At 46.7% G+C, this 21,904-nt stretch overlaps 1 protein-coding gene across 2 annotated transcripts in view; it reads right to left on the bottom strand.

Moving 5' to 3' along the window:
- The window catches only part of LOC143275017 (matrix metalloproteinase-17-like), a 130,448-nt gene that overhangs the window by 21,787 nt on the left and 86,757 nt on the right, over nt 1–21,904 (bottom strand). For both annotated transcript variants that reach the window (XM_076579078.1, XM_076579080.1), the window contains exon 4: nt 8–189. In XM_076579078.1, the coding sequence (XP_076435193.1) occupies nt 8–189 (182 nt within the window). The remainder of the gene's footprint in view (nt 1–7; nt 190–21,904) is intronic.

Here is a 21,904-nt window from a genome sequence, read left to right as displayed (position 1 = left end):
TGCTCACCTTTGCCATCGAAGGGGTAGCCGTCCCGGTGGTACCTGGAGGCGAACTGGATCATGATGTCCGCCTCCCCGCTGGCCACCTCCCGGAACTGCAGGCGGGTGGCGCTGCTCCACAGCTTGAAGGCGTCCATCATCGTCCTCCGCACCTCCACCTCCTCCCATCCCCGTGCCCAGTTCTGCACTCTGCAGCACCAACACACTGACCTCAGGCTCCACTACAAACTGACGGTCACCATCAACAAGCACACATAGCACACAACACGTTAACCCTGGATTCCATTGATAATGATCATGAGTAATGTGTTAGCAGTAGGCATTGACAGATACCACCCCGTTCCCCCTAACGCGCGCGCGCGCGCGCGCGCACACACACACACACACACACACACACACACACACACACACACACACAGAGGTGTCAAGTTTGAAAGACTCATCAGGTATTTATGTAAGTTAAAATTTAATTGTATTTTTCTAGGTTTTCTGGGAAATGACCCCATATTAACTCCGTGGATATACAAGGCCTAATTTACATTAATTTATTTTAAATCATCGTGAACTGGTAATTTATCATTAATAAAATTTTGTGAATGTTGATAATCATCTAAAGTGAACAGATTTGTTAAATGGGATGGAGCATTATCATTGAAGTATTTTGTGCTTGAAGGGTCCTTTTTGACAAATTAGTTGACGGGCGCAATAGCCGAGTGGTCAAAGCGTTGGACTGTCAATCTGAGGGTCTCGGGTTCGAATCACGGTGGCGGCGCCTGGTGGGTAAAGGGTGGAGATTTTTACGATCTCCCAGGTCAACATATGTGCAGACCTGCTAGTGCCTGAACCCCCTTCGTGTGTATATGCAAGCAGAAGATCAAATACGCACGTTAAAAATCCTGTAATCCATGTCAGCGTTCGGTGGGTTATGGAAACAAGAACATACCCAGCATGCACATCCCCGAAAACGGAGTATGGCTGCCTACATGGCGGGGTAAAAACGGTCATACACGTAAAAGCTCATTCGTGTGCATACGAGTGAACGCAGAAGAGGAAGAAGAAGAAGAAGACAAATTAGTCTTGAGTGGATGGACACACATCTGTTCACAGTCAGTCTGTCTGTTGAAGATTTGTCTCATTAGGCTCTGTTGATGGATACTAATCAAAACTGAGTTTTAGTAAACTGTTGCTTGTTGAATCCCAAAGCTTAGAAGCGTAGTCAATACTGGAGTGGACGTAGGAATAAAAGTATAATTTTCTAGCATGGACGATAGGGAAGTAGTTTTTTTTTGTTTTGTTTTTTTCATTTTTCTCATCGATATAAATTTGAAGCAACGATTTGGGTTACACTTTGTCGTATTTCTCTTTCTTCTTCTTCTTCTTTGTCTCCCTTCTTCGTCGAGAGAGAGAGAGAGAGAGAGAGAGAGAGAGAGAGAGAGAGAGAGAGAGAGAGAGACAGAGACAGAGAGAGAGAGAGAGAGAGAGAGAGAGAGAGAGAGACAGAGAGAGAGAGAGACAGAGAGAGAGAGAGAGAGAGACAGAGAGAGAGACAGAGAGACAGAGAGAGAGAGACAGAGAGAGAGAGAGACCTTCCTCGTCGAGAGAGAGAGAGAGAGAGAGAGAGAGAGAGACAGAGACAGAGACAGAGACAGAGAGACACAGAGAGAGAGACAGAGAGAGAGAGAGACCTTCCTCGTCGAGAGAGAGAGAGAGAGAGAGAGAGAGAATACTGGTGACACAGTAGGTACTAATCAGAACAAAATGGTGCAAAATAGAAAAAAAAAATGGAACAGAAAGAAAAAAAACAACAACAACATAAACCCATAAGAGATTTGCGACACTTTGGCACTTTGTCATTAACTTAAAGTACATGTGACAAGGGGTGGGCGGGAGTGGGTGCGGGGCGGAGGGGGGGGGGGATGTGCCTTTTTTTCAGTCGTTCGTTTCCAAGGTTTGAACAGTACACGGAAAACAAAGTACAGAAAGAGAGGGAGAGGGGGTGGGAGGGGGCGGGGGGGGGGGGGGGGGTGGGGGGGGGGGGGGGGGGGGGGGGGGGGGGGTGCGGGGATAAGGGACGTTGACATCGACGGAAAAAATGAGATGTGAAATAAATCAAAAAAGTGTGTGTGTGTGTGTGTGTGTGTGTGTGTGCGTGCGTGCGTGCGTGCGTGCGCGCGCGCGCGCGCGCGTGCGTGTGGTGGTTGAGCGCATTATCCCTGACGTCATTTAACGGACACTGAGCTGGGGAACTGACGCCGGGGTCGTGAAAGGATGACGTAAGCAGCTACAACTTACGTGGACATGCATTGGCCAAGTCAGAAATAATAGTTCATTTCACGGTGCGACAGTCATCGACATTTCCACTGCCCCGCTCATTCTGAATCATCCTGGTGTGTTAAGACAACAACAACAACAATAATAATAATAATAATGAGAAGAAGAAGAAGTAGTATTATGCCTTTATCATCGTTATTGTTGTTGTTATCAGTATTATCATTGTCGTAGATGATGATTGATGGTGGTGATGATGATCAGTGATTTTTTTTCCCCGCCAATCTTGGGCTGCAACTCCCACGTTCAGTCGTAAGCAGGAGTAAGCTTTTACATGTATGACCATTTTAACTCACTCAGTACGGCCAGTCCTCTCTTCTCCTCTACACAAACCCCTCGGATGTCCAGTGGGTGTCTCAGTGACCCAACCTTTAGCTTCCGTCGTCAGAATTGTGGTATTCTTTGTCAACATTCACCTCTTCAGTACAAGAGCCTTCTGCTTGCAATATTTTGATGGTGATAATTCGGGTGAAACGCTGTTAACGTTGTCTCTTTCTCTGTTCGTATGGAGAGAGTTAACACCACCATGTACGCAGTCATACTCCGTTTTCGGGTACGTTCTTATTTCCATAATCCACCGAACGCTGACATGGATTGCGGAATATTCAACATGCGTATTTGATATTCTGCGTGGTGTATAAGGGTTTTCAGGCCTTAAACATTCACCTTAGTGCTTCAGGCAAAAGCAGGTGTGCACGTGTGTTGACTGACCAGGAAAATCAGAAAAATCCCCACCCCTGCTGTACCCTCCAGACCGGGATTCGAACCCCGTACCCTAGTATTGAAAGTCCAACGCTTCAACCACTGGGCTGTTGCGCCCGTCATGCTGCTGCTGCTGCTGATGATGATGATAATAATAATTATTATTATCATCATTATTATCATTTTTAGGCTATTATCATCATCGAATCGAAGTATACTACAGCATTCACAGAACAGCTGTGTTGTGTGTGTGTGTGTGAGGGGGAGGTGGGGGTGCAGGGAGGAGGTGAGATAGAGGATGAGGTATGTGAGTGTATGCATGCCTACACTGTGGGAGCATCAGGATATTGGAACGTATATATTATATATATATCTTTGTATATATGTGTGTGGGGTTGGGGGTGGGAGATATGGACGTGTGTGTGTGTGTGCTTGTACAAGTAGGTGTTCATCTGTGTGTGTGAGTGTGTGTGTGCGTGTGCGTGTTTGTGTGTGTGTGTGTGTGTGTGGATGCGTGTGCCGTGGAAGCTGCGATACATAGACTAGAAACTCCGAGTGTGTGGAGGAGGGGGTAGAGGAGGTGCAGGGAAATTTGTGGTGTGTGCGTGTGTGTGTGTGTGTGTGTGTGTGTGTGTTGGAGCTCATGTACGTTTATATGTATTTGACTGTGCTTTCATATCTATGAAACTGCGTTTTTGGGGCATATCTGTTATGCATGTGTGGGTGTATGTGTGAATGTGTGTCTTCATGTTTTATATTTATTTGCTTATTTATCATCATTGTTGTCTTATTTATTTAATTATTTATTTATTATTATTATTATTATTATTATTATTATTATTTTCATTACTACTATCTTTTTTTTTTTTTTTTTCTTTTTTTTCCCCCCATTCATAATTATTATTTATTTATTTATGTATGTACGCTTCTCTCTCTCTCTCTCTCTCTCTCTCTCTCTCTCTCTATATATATATATATATATATATATATATGTATACATATATATATATATATATATATATATATATATATATATATATATATATATATATATACCTTTTTTTTCTTCTTTTTTTTCTTTTTTTCTTTTTTTTTCTCAAGGCCTGACTAAGCGCGTTGGGTTACGCTGCTGGTCAGGCATCTGCTTGGCAGATGTGGTGTAGCGTATATGGATTTGTCCGAACGCAGTGACGCCTCCTTGAGCTACTGATACTGATACTGATACTGATACTGTAATCACGCATAAAAGACGAGCGTGCTCATAAAAAAAGAAGTGCTTACGCCATTCCTGAATTCTCAGTGTTGTATTCTGTAATAAAGAAAGATTTTTTTTTTTTTTTTTTTTTTTAAACTGGGGTTCTTGTGTTTTTGCCTTCCGATGCAGACTGAGCCGAATTATCTCCCCTGTGTTGTAACCAGAGTTTCGTCACATGTGGGCGGAGCTCTGACACGGCCATGAAACGCCTTCCTTGTCCACCTCGCGCGCGCTCGCGCGCACACACACACACACACACACACACACGTACACTCACGCACGCGCGCGCGCGCACACACACAAACACACAAAACACGTACACTCACGCGCGCGCGCACACATATGCCGGTACAGTATATTCACGCGCGCGCACACACAGACACACACACGCGCGCGCGCGCGCGCGCACACACACACACACACACAGATACATGCGCGCGCACACGCACACACACACGTACACACTCTTTTTTTTATTTTTTTTCTCTCTCTCTCTCTTTTTTTTCTAATTGGGTACAATTATCGCGAATATAAATTTCCATTCGTTTTACAAGGTATAGGGAATGGGTTCTTTTTTTTCTTTTCTTTCTTTTTTCTCTGTAATTGTGTGTGTGTGTGTGTGCGTGTGTGTGTGTGTGCATGTGTGGTTTATTCATGTATAATTGTTTTTATATGGTGATACGGTTTTGGAAATTTGAACTGAACGGCCCATATATATTTTTTTGTCCTACGAAAATGTAGAGCGCAGTCTGAGCTAGTCTGTCCCATTTGTGATGACGACGACGATGTTGATAATGGTGATGATGATGATGATGGTTATGATGGTGGTGGTGGTGATATGTGTGAATGTAAGGCAAGGAATGTAATGAGAGGTAGCGAGGGTATTGGGGTTTGTGCATGGGTCAGTGAATAGTGGCAGATTTTTCTTTTTTTTAATGTTTTTATATTTTTTTTTATCAATATCAAATAATAAAATGTTGTCCGATGCCTTGACAGTGTGTGTGTGTATGGTTGTGTGTGTGTGTGTGTGTGTGTGATAGATGGAAAGAGGTGGTAGGAGTAAATGTGTACGTGTTCATGTGTGTGTGTGTGTGTGTGTGTACGTATGTGTATGAGACACACGGAGAGAGAGAGAGAGAGGCAGACAGACAGACAGACAAATGGAGCGAGAAAGAACCTGAGAGAAACAGAGCGACATACACAGATACAGACAGACAGGCAGACACGGACAGAAAAAAATGTACAGACGTGTGTGTGTGTGTGTGTGTGTCTGTGTGTGTGTGTGTGTGTGTATGCTCGTATACACAGAACAAGGGTGTCGTTGATAAGGGCCAGGGGAGTGTGATGCACAATTTCATCTTCACGTCTTTATTCGTTTCTTTGTTCTTTGCTCTTTGTTCTTTGCTCTTTGTTCTGCAGCGCAGCCACTGCTGACCAGTCCCTGCTGCTGACCACCCAGAGCTGACCATGCAGAGCTGGGTACAGACGATGATGACGATGACAACGCCGAGGAAACACGGTTAAAAAAACAACAACAAAAAACTTTCAGCCATCCAACCTTGGAACAGCAGAACCACCCCTATATACCCGACACCGAACCCACCCGACTATCAAGCAGCACTGAAGGAGTCTACCCTCTTTATCAGGAAACTCGGCATACCCTCCGAGAACAAACAACCCCCACCTTACTATTAACCAACATTGAAGGAGTCTACCCTTCAACAGGGAGCGAAACTCCCCATAGCCCTAACGACATCATGTCAGTTAGATCCTCCACTCCCCCCCCCCCCCCCCCCCAAACACTCCCTGTCCATGTATGCGAACCTCCAATCTACAGACTCCTGTGAAGATATCAGAACTACTGGTTCCATTGTTTCTGTGCCCCAGCAGCAGCAGCAGCACCACCACCACCACCACCGAAAACGGACCAAGAAGTATAACTACCACACCTACATCTCCGACAGAAGCTGGAGCGCTCTCTTCTGTTCATTTCTTGTTACACAACAATTAGTTACTGAAGTGAAGATCTTGCCTTAGAAAGAAAAAAAATCCCTTTTCATTTGGATATATATATATATATATATATATATATATATATATATATATATATTTTTTTTTTTTTTTTTTTTTTTAAATAAATAAATATTTCCGTTACTTCGTCTTTTGAAAACAAAAGTGTAACTTTAGTTACTGGTGGATTCTACAATCTTCACACTGACACACACGGGCACACATGTGCGATGTCATTCCAGTTAAACCAATACATAATTGCGTACAGACAGACAACAGTACAGTCGTGTACACGGCTACACAGTAACAGTTTTGAGAGAAAAAAAAAACAAGAAAGCACAGTTAGTCACGTTCAACGAACACCCCCCCCCCCCCCCCCACACACCCCTCCCTCCCCCACTAAAACTGGACCATCACCAACATACACCATCCGTACACATACATCTTATCAAACCATACCACCATTCCCCCCCCCTCCCCCCCCCCCCCCCCCCCCCCGCGCCCCCAGCCCACATGCAACACACTGACACATGATGGCAACAGTCCTCTCTCCCCACCCCCACCACCCTTCATCCACACACACACACACACGCACACACACAGCAGATCTGGCCAGCAGCAGACAGAGAGGCTTGTGGTTTTTATCAAACACCCTTCCCCCCCCCCCCCCCCCCCTCCTCCGCCTCCCGCCCGCAGCCCCCACCTCCACCACCCGCCAACCCACTCCCCTCCCCTCCCCGATTAGATAACCACTTCCCTTTCCCATCCTTTCTCTCTGCCCCAATGGACAGCCACTAACATGTTCCATACCCCCACAGGCTGGCAATGCCTGACTGCGGCCGTCTTGAGACACAGAGAGAGAGAAAGAGAGATAGGGGAGGGGGGGGGGAGAGAGAGAGAGAGATGAGAGCGAGCGAGAGAGAGAGAAGAGAGAGGACAGAGCAGAGCAGGGGGTGGGGGTTGGGATATGGAGGAGGTAAGACATGATGGACAGCTTTTGGCAGGAGGCAGCGCCTATGGCAAGTGGCTGGCAATGCATAGTAGTGCCGTTCCCCCCTGATCACTCAGTTTGGAAGGAAACGAAAGGAAAAGTAAAGAAAAGAAAGGGGAAACAGAATAAAATAAATAAAGAGTGGAGAAAGAAAGGGGAGAAACTTAACCCCCCCCACCCCCCCACCCCCCCCCCCCCCAAAAAAAAAAAAAAAAATATATATATATATAAACCACACACACACACAAAAAAAGAAAAGCAAAGAAAAGACGGCAAAGATTCCTATCTGAATGAAAGGGCAAAATGAAAGAAAGGGATGGAGAGACGGTGGGGAGGGAAAGAGAGGTGGGTGGGTAGAGAAAGGGTGAGGAGTGGGGGGGGGGGGGTCAGTGTGAGGGACCTGATTTCGCCAATGAACAAAACGAAACGGCAAGATCTTCCTTCCACACGTGTCTTGTGTGACAAGGCTCTAGAACTACTACCTGTACCGAACTGTCTCATCTACAGCTACAACAACTGCAGTGAAGTGTCTTGTCACTGAGCATTCTAACTCAAGGCGGAAGGTTTCAAATCAGATCCAAAAGTAACACCGCTACTGTGTCCCCCCCCTGTCAGTACGGCCCCAGGAAAAAAACAACAAAAAAAAAACAACCAACAGCAGTCCTACACTTGTCGACAATTCCTTCGTACACTTACATCAGGTCAACGACATTATCTAAACAGTTGTTACCCACTCTGTCTAAAATAACAGTCGTCCTTCCATTGTGTCCATCTCGTTGGGAAAAGACAAAGACAAGATGGCTGATTCACAGCAAACAGCAGAACTCGCCAACATCACGATTCACAGCTCGTCTGCCCGATTTATGACGTGGTTTATGATGCGGTGTTTTCGACGTCATTCGTGACGTCAGTCCTCATTCATGCAGGTTGTGATGTGGTCTGACTCCAACACAACCGGGCTGAACAAGGACCGACAATGCACGAAATTCCTCAGGGAGTGGTCCCCCCTCTCTTCACTCTCCTCCCCCTCCCAACGTGCTTGCTGTCTCGTGGCCCCGGCTGCAGACTTCGGAAAACTACCATCAGAGCCTTCACAAAGCAACACAGGGACAACTGGACTGGACAGGACAGTAAACAGTTTTATGAGCACATAAAAATGTTGTCTGGTCTGAAGTTCTTCGCCTTCACCAATACACCATCTTGAGCTGGAGATTGCAACGAACAGTTCTATACCTTCGTCCATACACCATATTGAGCTGGAGACTACACCGAACAGTTCTATACCTTCATCCATACACCATATTGAGCTGGAGATTGCAACGAACAATGCTATACCTTCATCCATACACCATATTGAGCTGGAGATTGCAACGAACAATGCTATACCTTCATCCATACACCATATTGAGCTGGAGATTGCAACGAACAATTCTATACCTTCGTCCATACACCATATTGAGCTGGAGACTACACCGAACAGTTCTATACCTTCATCCATTCACCATATTGAGCTGGAGATTGCAACGAACAACGCTATACCTTCATCCATACACCATATTGAGCTGGAGATTACAACGAACAGTTCTATACCTTCGTCCATACACCATATCGACAGCCGTTTCACCCATGTAACTGACACACTTGAAACAGTTTGGCCTACACATGTTTTAGTTTTACTGTTATGATTTCCTTGTTTCAATCGAGGCATCGCAACACATGGTAGACTCCCAAGGCCCAGCCAGCGTGTTAGGTTCATGTGGTGGTCTGATTGTGGGTAGCCTAATGGATCAGTCTACGCAAGCTTTGACGCGGCTCCTTGAAGCATTGATCAACAAGTTTGTTTCAGTGTAACGATACTCATGTTTTCTCTTCTTTCTTTTTTTTTACCATCGTCCTAACTACATCAGCGTGACAACTATGACATTTTCAGACTTCAGTATGCCTTCACTGCCACCTTGTAAACCTTCACTGCCTTCGCTGCCATCCAGTCATCCAACGCTCGACATCATCATCACCACTACAACTTCATATTTTCCCCCCAGTACCAAGGCGAGCACACACTGTCGCAAAGTCATGTGGTATTTCAACATTCCGGCTTCTAGCCCACCTCTCATCCCAGGTTAAAGACACGTCTCGTGCGAGGTTTTATAGAAAATGAAATCATACTTGGAAGCCTGAACATGGTCACTTATCACCTGCCCCAAGCTAGCTACCCCTCACAGCAGAACAAGTTGTGGAAGCTGTGTCAGTTCGTCATAACCGTCAGGGTGGGTGGAGGTACCGTTGTTATCGTTCCACAGCCTCCCAGTTCTGTTGGCTTGGAAACAACATTGCTGTCGGACCACAGAGGAGGAAACAAAATCGAACCGCCATCACGTAATGAACAGTGATGGAGCACAGTGGCCACTGAAAGGCTGACACACGTCAGCCCCATGCCAGAACACTCCTTCACTGAACACACACAGCCGCCACCTTTTTCCCCTCTCTCTCTCTCTTCTGATGGCACCGCCTGAAATGGCGCCTTTCTCAGATATTTCCCACCGTACCCCGCGCGACCCAATTCCCATGCTACCGTGCGTACAGTGGCTCAGTTTCTGTTATCACCCCCACCCCCCACTCCGGTCCCCCACGGCCCCTCCCCCTCCCCTCCCTCCCATTAGCGATCTGGGAGTCGGCAGAGAAACCACTGATAGGCCGACACAAGACAAGCCAGCTTCTGGATAAACAATTTGTGGATACTCACGACCCCATCATACAGCCGTGCCACAACCCCTGTCTTCCTCTCCACTGGCTCCTACCGTGTACCTCTTGAGAACGAGCCAGTCAGGAACAGAAAGCCCAGAAGTCTTCTGTCTGCTGCAAGCATTAGGAAGGGAGAGAGGAAAAAGAGGAGGCGGCAAGCAGCAGTGAGTAAGCAGGGCCGGCAGAAACGGCAGTTTGAAATTCCTTTCCTCAGCCATCCTTGCCTACAGGGACGGCGTCTCTGGAGGGTGGAGGGAGGGGAGGGGAGGGGAGGAGGATGGCGAGGGAGGGGTCGGAGTGGTGGTGGTGGGGGGTGGGGGGTGTAGCAGATATACAGCCTGCAGCCTACAGGATGACAGTCATGGCACAGCTGTGCTCTCCTCTGGAACCTCTGGGAACCAACCCTGTCTCAGTGCTGCCAGTGATAGAACACAGGAGGGGAGAAAACTCTACTGGTGGAAGCAAATACTGCAAGGGTGGCGGCAGTCACACACACACACACACACACACACCACGCTCTCGCACGCGTTTTTCTTTCATTCCGAGCTCCTACCATAAAACGTAGACACGTGGGCACTTCAGTTGAGATGGTGAACGAGGAGGGGTGGTTATGGTACAATTGTTCTGGGTAAAAGAAAGTGCCTAAAATCCCCACTTGTAAGTGCAGCCGTAATGGTTCGCAAGTACATATAGGGAAAACCACATTAATTTTGTGATGCAGGCTTCGAAATTTTCAAAACCGATTACAAGTGATAAATCAAAGCCACTAGCCACACCTACATTTGTTGGCTATGGCGGATCACCGAAGTGTCTGACCTGGCGGCATTTGTTGGACACTCACAAAGATGCCCTTCCTTCACACCAGTCTACCCAAAAAAGCTAGTTATGAACACGTTTACTCGGCACAGGCAACCCACGTATCATCATTGGGGTTCAAAGATTATCAAAACAAGACAAACCCACACTGAAAGGATCAAAGGGTAAATAAACAACACAGGCCCACACTGACGAACACTTGAACACACCCAGCCACATGACCTCGCTGAGGTCAGACCCTTCACCTGCATACAAAACTGTGGTAAAGTCCTACTTCAGTATCCTACATTACCTTCACCTGTTCACACCTCAAGGGTCACACCCCAAGTATAACAAGCGATGACAAAACTGGAAGAATGGACTCCCACAAAAAGAAGAAGAATTATTGAAGAATAAACCATATGTCGCGCATAAACGTACAAAAATCTTGAAACAAAATTCAATAAGACAACACAATTTTAAGAGGATTAAGGCCCTGCAATTGAGAATTAAAAAAAAACAAAAAAAAAACAACCGTCGGCTTCACCTCAGCTAACGAAACGAAATAAGAACTCTTAACATCTGCGGATAACATGTCAAAGACACAGCTGACACTCACTGAAGCAACAGTTTTCAACAACACAGATCACGGAATGCCAGAGCTGCTCAAATGTGTCCTCACGTGAATTCAACCCACAAAGCGTAACTCACCAACATCCTTCAAGCAGTACATAATAAAGTAAAGTAAAATAAAATCAATATTAAAAAAAAAATACTCAAAGAAGAATCCTGACTACCGAAAATCGACGACCCAGAAAGTGAACTGGAACCCTGATACAAACAAACTACCCACGACAACTATACAACCATCTCAGAACTCAAGCAAACCCCCCCATACACACACACACAAACCAGCCACGGCAGACCTGGCAGAGAGACAGACAGACAGGTCCCACAGCACGGCCTCTCTCTCCCCTGGGCCCCCTAGTGGCCCCCCTGCACGTGAAGAAAGGACTGACCGACACACAGCACCGCGGGCTGACTGACTAGCCCCCCTGACGGACCTCCCAATGCCGACCTCTCGGCAAGCTGGGCCAATTAATAGCCCCGGCCAGCAGACATCACATGACCGCAGAGACGCCGTTTGATTGGCCAGTTCTTCTCAGTCCTCAGTGCACGGTGGTGGGGGGGGGGGGGGGGGGGTGCGGGATGGTGGGTTTTGAAAAGTTTCCCTCCTTCAGCTGGGTCTGTTCTGTTATGTGTGTGTGTAAGTTCTTCTTCCTCTGTCTTACACACCACTTACTATACACGGCACATACAAGGCAAGGGACTGGCTGGAGGATGTGATGACATCGTCAAGTAGTTGGAGAGGGTGAGATGGTGGGTGTGTGGAGGGGGTGGGGGGGGGGGGAGAGAGAGATGCGGATGGTGGTTGGCGTTAGGTGGTGGTGGTGGTGGTGGTGGTGGTGACGGTTTCACGTGACGCTCACTCGAGATTTCCCGGTTTCTCTCTTCCTTTCTTCTTTTCTTTTTCTTTCTTTCTTCTTTCTTTTTTTTTTTTTTTTTCCCCGCGGGACTACTTGAGGACGTTAGACGATCTCCATATACAGGCAATGTGTGTTGCTTTCTTCCTCGGCCGTGTCACCAGCTGTACAGTTTTTCTGGCCTGGTTTTTGTGTGTTCTCTCTGTCTCTGTCTGTCTGTCTGTCTCTCTCTCTGTCTGTGTCTCTGTCTGTCTCTGTCTCTGTGTCTCTGTCTGTCTGTCTGTCTGTCTCTCTCTCATTTCGAACCGTCAGGCGAATATGAAAGCATCGTGTGAATTGTAGCAGTTCAGCAAGTGTGTGTGTGTGTGTGTGTGTGTGTGTGTGTGTGTGTGTGTGTGTGTGTGTGTACGTGTGTGTGTACGTGTGTGTGTGTGTGTGTGTGTGTGTGTGTGTGTGTGTGTGTGTGTGTGTGTGTGTGTGTGTGTGTGTGTTTGTACATGTGTGTACGTGTGTGTGTACGTGTGTGACTCTGTGTGTAACTCTGTATATATGTGTGAGTGCTTGAATGCGCAGTGTGTCGCCCGCGGCTGCAGTATCACGAATTCCACTGGCAGTGACATGCAATCAGATTTTGGTCCATGCAAAGTCTGTACACTGGTTTCCGGTTCCTCTTGTGAAGAGCTGAGGAATGACAGCAAGAGAGAGAGAGAGACAGACTGACAGTGGCAGAGAGACAGACAGACAGACACTGGCAGAGAGACAGAGGCACAGACAGAGAGAACGAACGAACTAACGAAATTGTTTTTAATGAACTTTGGCCATGGACCACAATTCAAAACCAGGGGACTGGGGGTGGGCATGGGAAGGGGTATTATAACACTTGAATAGATGACACAATATCATAATATTCATGGACTTGACATTAATTCTACTTAATTAGGTCTGAGTATATGATTTCTCCTTTTGAGCACAGAGAGAGAGAGAGAGAGAGAGAGAGAGACATACATACATACATACATACAGACAGACAGACAGACAGACAGACAGACCACTAGTTTGCTAATAACACCATCGTGGAAAAGAGCGTGCTGGTTTGATCAGTACCAACTGGAAGTGACCGCCGCCACACTGTCGTGTTAATTAATAAATAGCTGGACTGACGTCGACATTCTCTACCAGTTAGGACAAGTCACCCACACTGTGAAGACCCAGCACAGAAGAACCCCAAGATACAGCAGGCTCCTACCACCAAGGTGGGGGGGGGGGGGGGGGGGGGGATATGTCCCCTGCTTTCTCTAATTCTACAACACAAGTCTTGAGCACTGCGTCCTCTCATCCCCACCCGCACACCCTGATACAAGTCTTTAAGCCGTGTAATCACCACCCCACCCCCACTCCTCATCCCTCATCCCCACCACCACACCCCTAAACGAGTCTTTAGCCGTGTACCCTCCTCGCCTACACCCATACACACCCTTATACAAGTCTTTAGCTGTGTACCCCCTCATCCCCACTCATACGCCCTCGCACAAATCTTCACAAGTCTTTTAGCCATGTACCCAGCTCACCACACCCATACACCCTTACATAGCTCTTCACAAGTCTTTTAGCCATGTACCCAACCCACCAGACCCTTACACCCTCGCACAAATCTTCACAAGTCTTTTAGCCATGTACCCAGCTCACCACACCCATACACCCTCACACATTTCTTCACAAGTCTTTTAGCCATGTATCCAACCCACCACACCCATACACCCTCACACATTTCTTCACAAGTCTTTTAGCCATGTACCCAACCCACCACACCCATACACCCTCACACATTTCTTCACAAGTCTTTTAGCCATGTACCCAGCTCACCACACCCATACACCCTCACACGTTTCTTCACAAGTCTTTCAGCCATGTACCCAGCTCACCACACCCATACACCCTTCCTTACACAAGCCTTCCACTGTACACACACACCTTCTCCCCACACCCTCACAGACAAATCCCCACAAAAACGTCTTTTGCCGTGACTCCCCTCCCCCTGACCGCGACCCACGACCCCCTACACACACACACACACACACACACACACACACACACACACACACACACACACGTCAGAATTCAGTGTGCGAGGTGTGGAACGGCTCACAGTAATGCAACCAGACAGTGTTACAGAGCCAGGCCTTCAGTCCTCAATGCCCGCCACTCATCATCGTCATCATCATCATCATCATCATCAGCGTCGTCATCATCATCATCATCATCATCATCATCATCATCGTCGTCATCATCATCATCGTCGCCATCATCATCGTCGTCGTCATCATCGTAATCATCATCGTCGTCATCATCATCATCATCATCGTCGTCATCGTCATCATCGTCGTCGTCGTCGTGATCATCATCGTCATCGTCTATCATCATCATCATAACCAACAACATCTTCACCATCGTCATCATCATCATCATCATTATCACCATCGTCGTCACCATTATCATCATCACCATCATCATCATCACCATCCTCCTCCTCCATCACCATCACCATCAATCTTCCCTCCCCATCCCCCTTCTCCTCCCCATCACCACCACCCCGTCCCCCCTCCATTACCTCAGCTACATATGTTGGATGGGCTTGTGTGTGGGGGGGGGGGGGAGGGGGGTATCTGTGTGTGTGTGTGTGTGTGTGTGTGTGTGTGTGTGTGCGTGTTTGTTGTGTGTGTGTGGGTTGGGGGGGGATGAGGGGGGGTGTCTGTGTGTGAGGAGGGGTGGGAACGGGGTGTGTGTGTATGTGTGTCTCTGTGTGTGTGTGTGTTTGTGTCTGTGTCTTTCTGTGTTTGTGTGTGTGTATGTGTGTGAGTATGTGTGTGTGTGTGTGAGTATGTGTGTGTGTGTGTGTGTGTGTGTGTGTGTGTGTGTGTGTGTGTGTGTGTGTGTGTGTGTGTGTGTGTGTGTGTGTGCGTGTGTGTGTGTGTGTGTGTGTGATGGTTTTCTGCCGCTGGCCTTCGTCAACACAAGCCGTGCGTCATTTCAGTCAGTTTGCCTGTGTGTCTTTGTCACGGTCCTGTTGGAGACCATTGGAGATAAGACATGTCACTTGATTCTGTTGATGTTTTGTGTCCTGAAACTGGATCACGTGTCTCTTTACACACAACGTCAGTCTTTGTCATAACACGGCGTTTCGGTTGACTCTCTCTGTGTGTGTGTGTGTGTGTGTGTGTGTGTGTGTGTCTGTGTGTCTGTGTGTCTGTGTGTGTCTGTTCTGTGTGTCTGTGTGTGTGTCTGTGTGTGTGCCTGTTTGTGTGTGTGAGTGTGTGTGTGTGTGGGAGGGGGGTATCTGTGTGTGTGTGTGTGTGCCTGTGTGCGTGTTTGTTGTGTGTGTGTCTGTGTGTGTGGGTGGGGAGGGGGAGAGGGGTGTTTGAGGAGGGGTGGGAACGGGGGGAGGGGGGGGGGTATCTGTGTGTGTGTGTGTGTGTGTGTGTGTGTGTCTGTCTGTCTGTCTGTCTGTGTCTTTCTGTGTTTGTGTGTATGTATGTATGTATGTGTGTGTGTGTGTGTGTGTGTGTGTGTGTGTGTGTGTGTGTGTGTGTGTGTGTGTGTGTGCGTATGTGTGTGTCGTGTCTAATTTCCAAGGAAATGAAACGTCGACGTTAAATCTGGCTTACAAATGATCAAAGATCAGTTCTTTCCATGCAGTATACTTTTCATGACAGTGCATTTTTAGATAGAGACAAAATTCTAAAATATTTCCTTAGTCAGGTAACTGTTTTATTTTTTACGTCTTATAAAAAACCCCACAACAACTCAGTACTGCTATGTGACACACTGACAAACTGATTCCAGCTAGTCATTCTATCTTTGTTTTAGTTCAAACACAGGAACTTCTTCTGCTAAGTATGGAAGTTACCTGCCAGCAGTAGGAGGAACGTTCTTCTGTGTGTGTGTATGAGTCTGTGTGTCTGTGTTTGTGTGTGTCTGTGTGTGTGCCTGTTTGTGTGTGTGTGTGTGGGGGGGGGGGGGGGGGGGGTGAGGGGGGGAGGGGGGTATGTGTGTGTGTGTGTGTGTGTGTTGTGTGTCTGTGTGCGTGTTTGCTGTGTGTGTGTGTGTGTGTGTGTGTGTTTTTTCCCTCAAGGCCTGACTAAGCGCGTTGGGTTACGCTGCTGGTCAGGTATCTGCTTAGCAGATGTGGTGTAGCGTACGTATATGGATTTGTCCGAACGCAGTGACGCCTCCTTGAGCTACTGAAACTGAAACTGATCTTCTGCGACATGGGACATACAAATCTGAATGATACCATGGGAAGTATTTTTAAAACGGATCTCACTCGTCTAACACAGGAGCCACAAAAGCTGGGCACAGCGTGGGGTGGGGGTGGAGGGGGGGTATACACATGGAAACAGCCACCCACCACCACCCTCACACCACCTCACCCCCTCTGTCACCCTCACCACACAAACACCCAGCTGTAACACACACACACACACACACACACACACACACACACACACACACATCTACAAACGGACCTATCCAGCATCGCCAGGAAAGACAACTCGAAGCTGCATCCGGGTGATTAGCTTGTAACCGGAAGCCCGGTATGTAAGGCCAGTGTGACGGCGAACTGCCAAGTCAAGACGACGACGACGACGACGACGACGATGATGATGATGCTGACAACGACGACGACAACGACCCGGACGATGACACGGACACGTTAGATGTGTGCATCCGAGTGCTTTCAATGGCGGCGGTTCCGGCACGTGTGGGGAGCACTGATAGAGACAGCACTTCAACAGTCCGGTACAATGCTGTGTCTTATATCATCAGTCCTGGTGGTCTACGTGTATAGAAACCCCGTTTGTTCCATTCAGCACCCACGTAAGCGAGGGTTTGAAGACACTTTTCGTTCAGTTACCAGTCAGCATCAATGTAAGCTTCCAGTATTATGAAACTGATGATAGAAAAGATAATTAGAAAAACAACAACAAAAAACCCAACCTAAAACAGGAAGACAATTACGAAAGGCCCTTCAGATTTCGAGTTATGGGAGAGGGTATTTTGATTATGGTGACGCCCCTTACTTCTCTTGTGTAACACTTGAATGTTATGTAAGTAGGATCGTAACTAAGTTACAGCAATAAATGTGATTTCCAAGTACGATTTCAAAATAAGAGGTCTTAAGATTCATTATACAGATTTATACATTACAGGATCTGTAACAAGTGTATTCACTTGATCTGTCTCACGCGCCTCTTCAGAGCCTTGATCGGAATCTTAGTCATCTAAGGACCCACTCAGTTGTGAAGCTCATGTCTCATCTTCCCTTGCTGAGTTATATTATACACATGTAGTACATACACACCACACTCCATCTCCTTCCCCCCCCCCCCCGGCCCCCCCCCCCCCCCCCCACACACACACTCTGTACACCCACTGTGTATACACATGTAGCACTAATAAACCACAGTCCAATCTTTCCCACATCTTATACGGGCGCAATAGCCGAATGGTTAAAGCGTTGGACTTTCAATCTGAGGGTCCCGGGTTCGAATCACGGTGACGGCGCCTGTGGGTAAAGGGTGGAGGTTTGTTTTTTTTCCAATCTCCCAGTCAACATATGTGCAGACCCCCTTCGTGTGTATACGCACGCAAAAGCTCAAATACGCACGTTAAAATCCTGTCATCCATGTCAGCGTCCGGTGGGTTATGGAAACAAGAATATACCCAGCATGCACACCCCCGGAAACGGAGTATGGCTGCCTACATGGCGGGGTAAATAAACAAAACGGTCATACACGTAAAACGTTAAATGTTACATATTTGTCTGAGTGTGTAGGTGTGCGTGCCTGACATCTGATTGAATGACACACGAAACGAATGATGAGCGCCCAGTGGCAGCCGTCAGTCGGCTCTACCCTGTTGTGTAAATGACTCCGTCTTTGTAAAGCGCTTAGAGCTTGGTCTCCGACCGAGGATAGGCGCTTTATAAGCATTCATATCATTCAATCAGTCAATATCCACGACCTGTATACAGTGACGTAGAACTCTCTCCCCTACCCTGTGTATACTGTCAGCAATCCACTCACCCCACTAAACGCCGCGTTACATAATGTGAAAAAACAACCCGTCCCAAACAGCAAAACACATTATCAAAGGTAAAATGTTTAAAACACACACACACACACACACACACACACACTCGCGGGCCAAACAAAATAAAACAAAGTATACATAGCCTAATACTACGGAATGTGCCTTGGTCCCTAAGCTCCGTGGGGAACCGTCGGGACATCGCGATGCTGACTCAGTCGTGCACCAGCCTTCTCCTTTCTGGAAGATCATGTGTGAGTCAATGTGTCTCAGCAAATGTCAGACCGGAATGTACACCACCTAAAAATGGTGCACGGCCGCCTGCATGGCGGGGGTAAGGACCATCATACGCGAACAAAAAAAAAAAAAAAAAAAAAAAAAAAAAAAGTCGTTGATACGAGTTGACCTTGGAAACATAGACTATAGACAAAACAGGATATTATAGAGCTAAAATATCTGAACTGATTCATTACAAACAAAACACAGCCTATACACAAAACAGGAGATTATTGTGCTAAAATAACTGAAATGATTCATTACAAACAAAACGCAGCCTGTACACAAAACAGGAGATTATAGCATAAACAACAAAAAAACAGTCCGTTAATACGAGTTGACCTTGGAAACACAGCCTATACACAAAACAGGATATTATAGTGCTAAAATATCTGAACTGATTCATTACAAACAAAACACAGCCCGTAGACAAAACAGGAAATTATTGTGCTAAAATAACTGAAATGATTCATTACAAACAAAACACAGCCTGTACACAAAACAGGAGATTATAGTGCTAAAATAACTGAACTGATTCATTACAAACAAAACACAGCCTATACACAAAACAGGAGATTATAGTGCTAAAATAACTGAACTGATTCAATACATACAAAACACAGCCTATACACAAAACAGGAGATTATAGTGCTAAAATAACCGAACTGATTCAATACAAACAAAACACAGCCTATACACAAAACAGGAGATTATAGTGCTAAAATAACTGAATTGATTCATTACAAACAATATACACAAAACAGGAGATTATAGTGCTAAAATAACTGAACTGATTCATTACAAACAAAACGCAGCCTGTACACAAAACAGGAGATTATTGTGCTAAAATAACTGAACTGATTCAATACAAACAAAACACAGCCTGTACACAAAACAGGAGATTATTGTGCTAAAATAACTGAAATGATTCATTACAAACAAAACACAGCCTGTACACAAAACAGGAGATTATAGTGCTAAAATAACTGAAATGATTCATTACAAACAAAACACAGCCTATACACAAAACAGGAGATTATAGTGCTAAAGTAACTAAACTGATTCAATAAAAACAAACCTATGAACAGCCAAAGAACAAAACAGGAGATATATAATGCTAAATTAACGGATTTTATTCATTACAAACAAACGAACGAACGAACAAACGAACGAACAAACACAAACGGTGTTTTGGCGATGGTAAATGATGGGGCCGAAAGCCTGTGTCACGAAACAGCCGATAGATCTAGATCTGTCCAATGCCACACTCTCTTCTAGTTGGTTGTGTGTGTGTGTGTGTGTGTGTTTGTGTGTATGTGTGTGTTTGTGTGTGTGTGTGTGTGTGTGTCCCTTCCCCAGGCCAACATGAAGTGACACAACATTCAGGGGTGGTGACACTGTGTCATGTCACTGACCCTCTCGTGATGACACTGTGTCACTGTCCTCCTCGTGATGACACTGTGTCACTGACCCTCTCGTGATGACACTGTGTCAATGTCCTCCTCGTGATGACACGGGATCAGCACTACCCTCCTTCCAACAAGGAAACGCTGAACCGGAAGTAACGCTGAACCGGAAGTTGTTTCCTGCGGACAGGAAGACTTCCTGCTTCCGCCATCACTGCCACCCCGAACTGCGCATTGTGGCTGGGGATCGAACAGGACTCTGTGTATCTGTTCCTTTGTTTCTGCTTACTGCGTGTTGTTGTGAATGTCAAGACGTTTGTATACTTTTCTTTGTCTCTGCACGGCGTTTCACTGTGCATATTACATCCAAACTACGCTGTAATTATCCACCACCACCAACAACAACAACAGCAGCAGCAGCAGCAGCAGCAGCAGCAGCAGCAATCATTGTCACTATCAATCACCATAATACTAATAATAATGATAATAATATGAATGATTTTTTTTCTTTTCCTTTCCACAATATCGCGGGCATTATTAACACGACAACAAATTTCTACAGATGCGTAAGGAAAACGACAATAAGAACATGAAGTAAGCCAGTATCAGAAGAACACAACAACAAACATCAAACACTTCACAGAATCCTGACGACTGGCAAAACTAAGCTGCAGTGTTAATTATTGTCGGGGTGTGTGTGACGGTCATCCCGGTGTACTAACCTGTTCTTACCCCCGTTGGTTTCCACCTCAGGTTCAAATCTAGCTGGCCGACGGGCGCAATAGCCGAGTGGTTAAAGCGTTGGATTTTCAATCTGAGGGTCCCAGGTTCGAATCTCGGTAACAGCGCCTGGTGGGTAGAGTGTGAAGATTTTCCCGATCTCCCAGGTCAACATAATGTGCAAACATGCTTGTACCTGAACCCCCTTCGTGTGTACACGCAAGGAGATCAGATACGCACGTTAAAGATCCTGTAATCCATGTCAGCGTTTGGTGGGTTATGGAAACATCATACCCAGCATGCACACCCCCAGAAAACGGAGTATGGCTGCCTTCATGGCGGGGTAATAACGGTCATACACGCAAAATCCCACTCGTGTACATAGTAGTGAACGTGGGAGTTGCAGCCCACGAACGAAGAAGCGGAAGAAACCTAGCTAGCTGGCCCAGTGTTACCCCGTGGTCCGTGTAGACTGGCCTGGAATGTCATCTCATGGTAAAAACTTCGACCATTTAGAACTGACCCCCACTCCCCTCCCCCACGCCCCCCCCCCTCCCCGACTACCCCACCACACCCCAACAGCCTTCACCCCTCTCTTCCAGTATTAGATATGGGTGTGTGTGTGTGGGGGGGGGTCCATTTAGGCAAACTTGAAATGCCTCCCACCGGGTGGTAAATTTGGCCCCAGTAAGAATCACTACAGGATCACAAAGCAGACTTCACCCAGCAGTTATAAGTAATAATGGGGGGGGTGGGGGGTGTTGGGGGGGGGGGGGGGCAGTCGGTAAAGGAATGACATCATAAAGAAAGTGTCGTCTGACTCTTTTGCTAATTGCTTGTCTCTTTCCCGTTCTCCATCCCCCCCCCCCCCCTCACCCTTTTGTTTGTTTTGATGTTCACTCCCTCACTCACTCGCTCACTCACTCACCAACACACTCACTGAATCAATTATTCAATCATTTACCCACTCATTCACCCACCCACTCACACACTCACTCACTCACTCACCCACTCACTCTCTCACTCACTCTCTCAACAACCACTCAATGGTGTCAGTTCAAACCGTGTACGGGAAAACATGTGCGTTGATCCACATCTCATGTGGAAC

This window comes from Babylonia areolata, chromosome 29 (genome assembly GCF_041734735.1).
Source record: "Babylonia areolata isolate BAREFJ2019XMU chromosome 29, ASM4173473v1, whole genome shotgun sequence".
NCBI lineage: Eukaryota > Metazoa > Mollusca > Gastropoda > Neogastropoda > Buccinidae > Babylonia > Babylonia areolata.
This window is presented reverse-complemented; position numbering and strand designations above follow the sequence as displayed.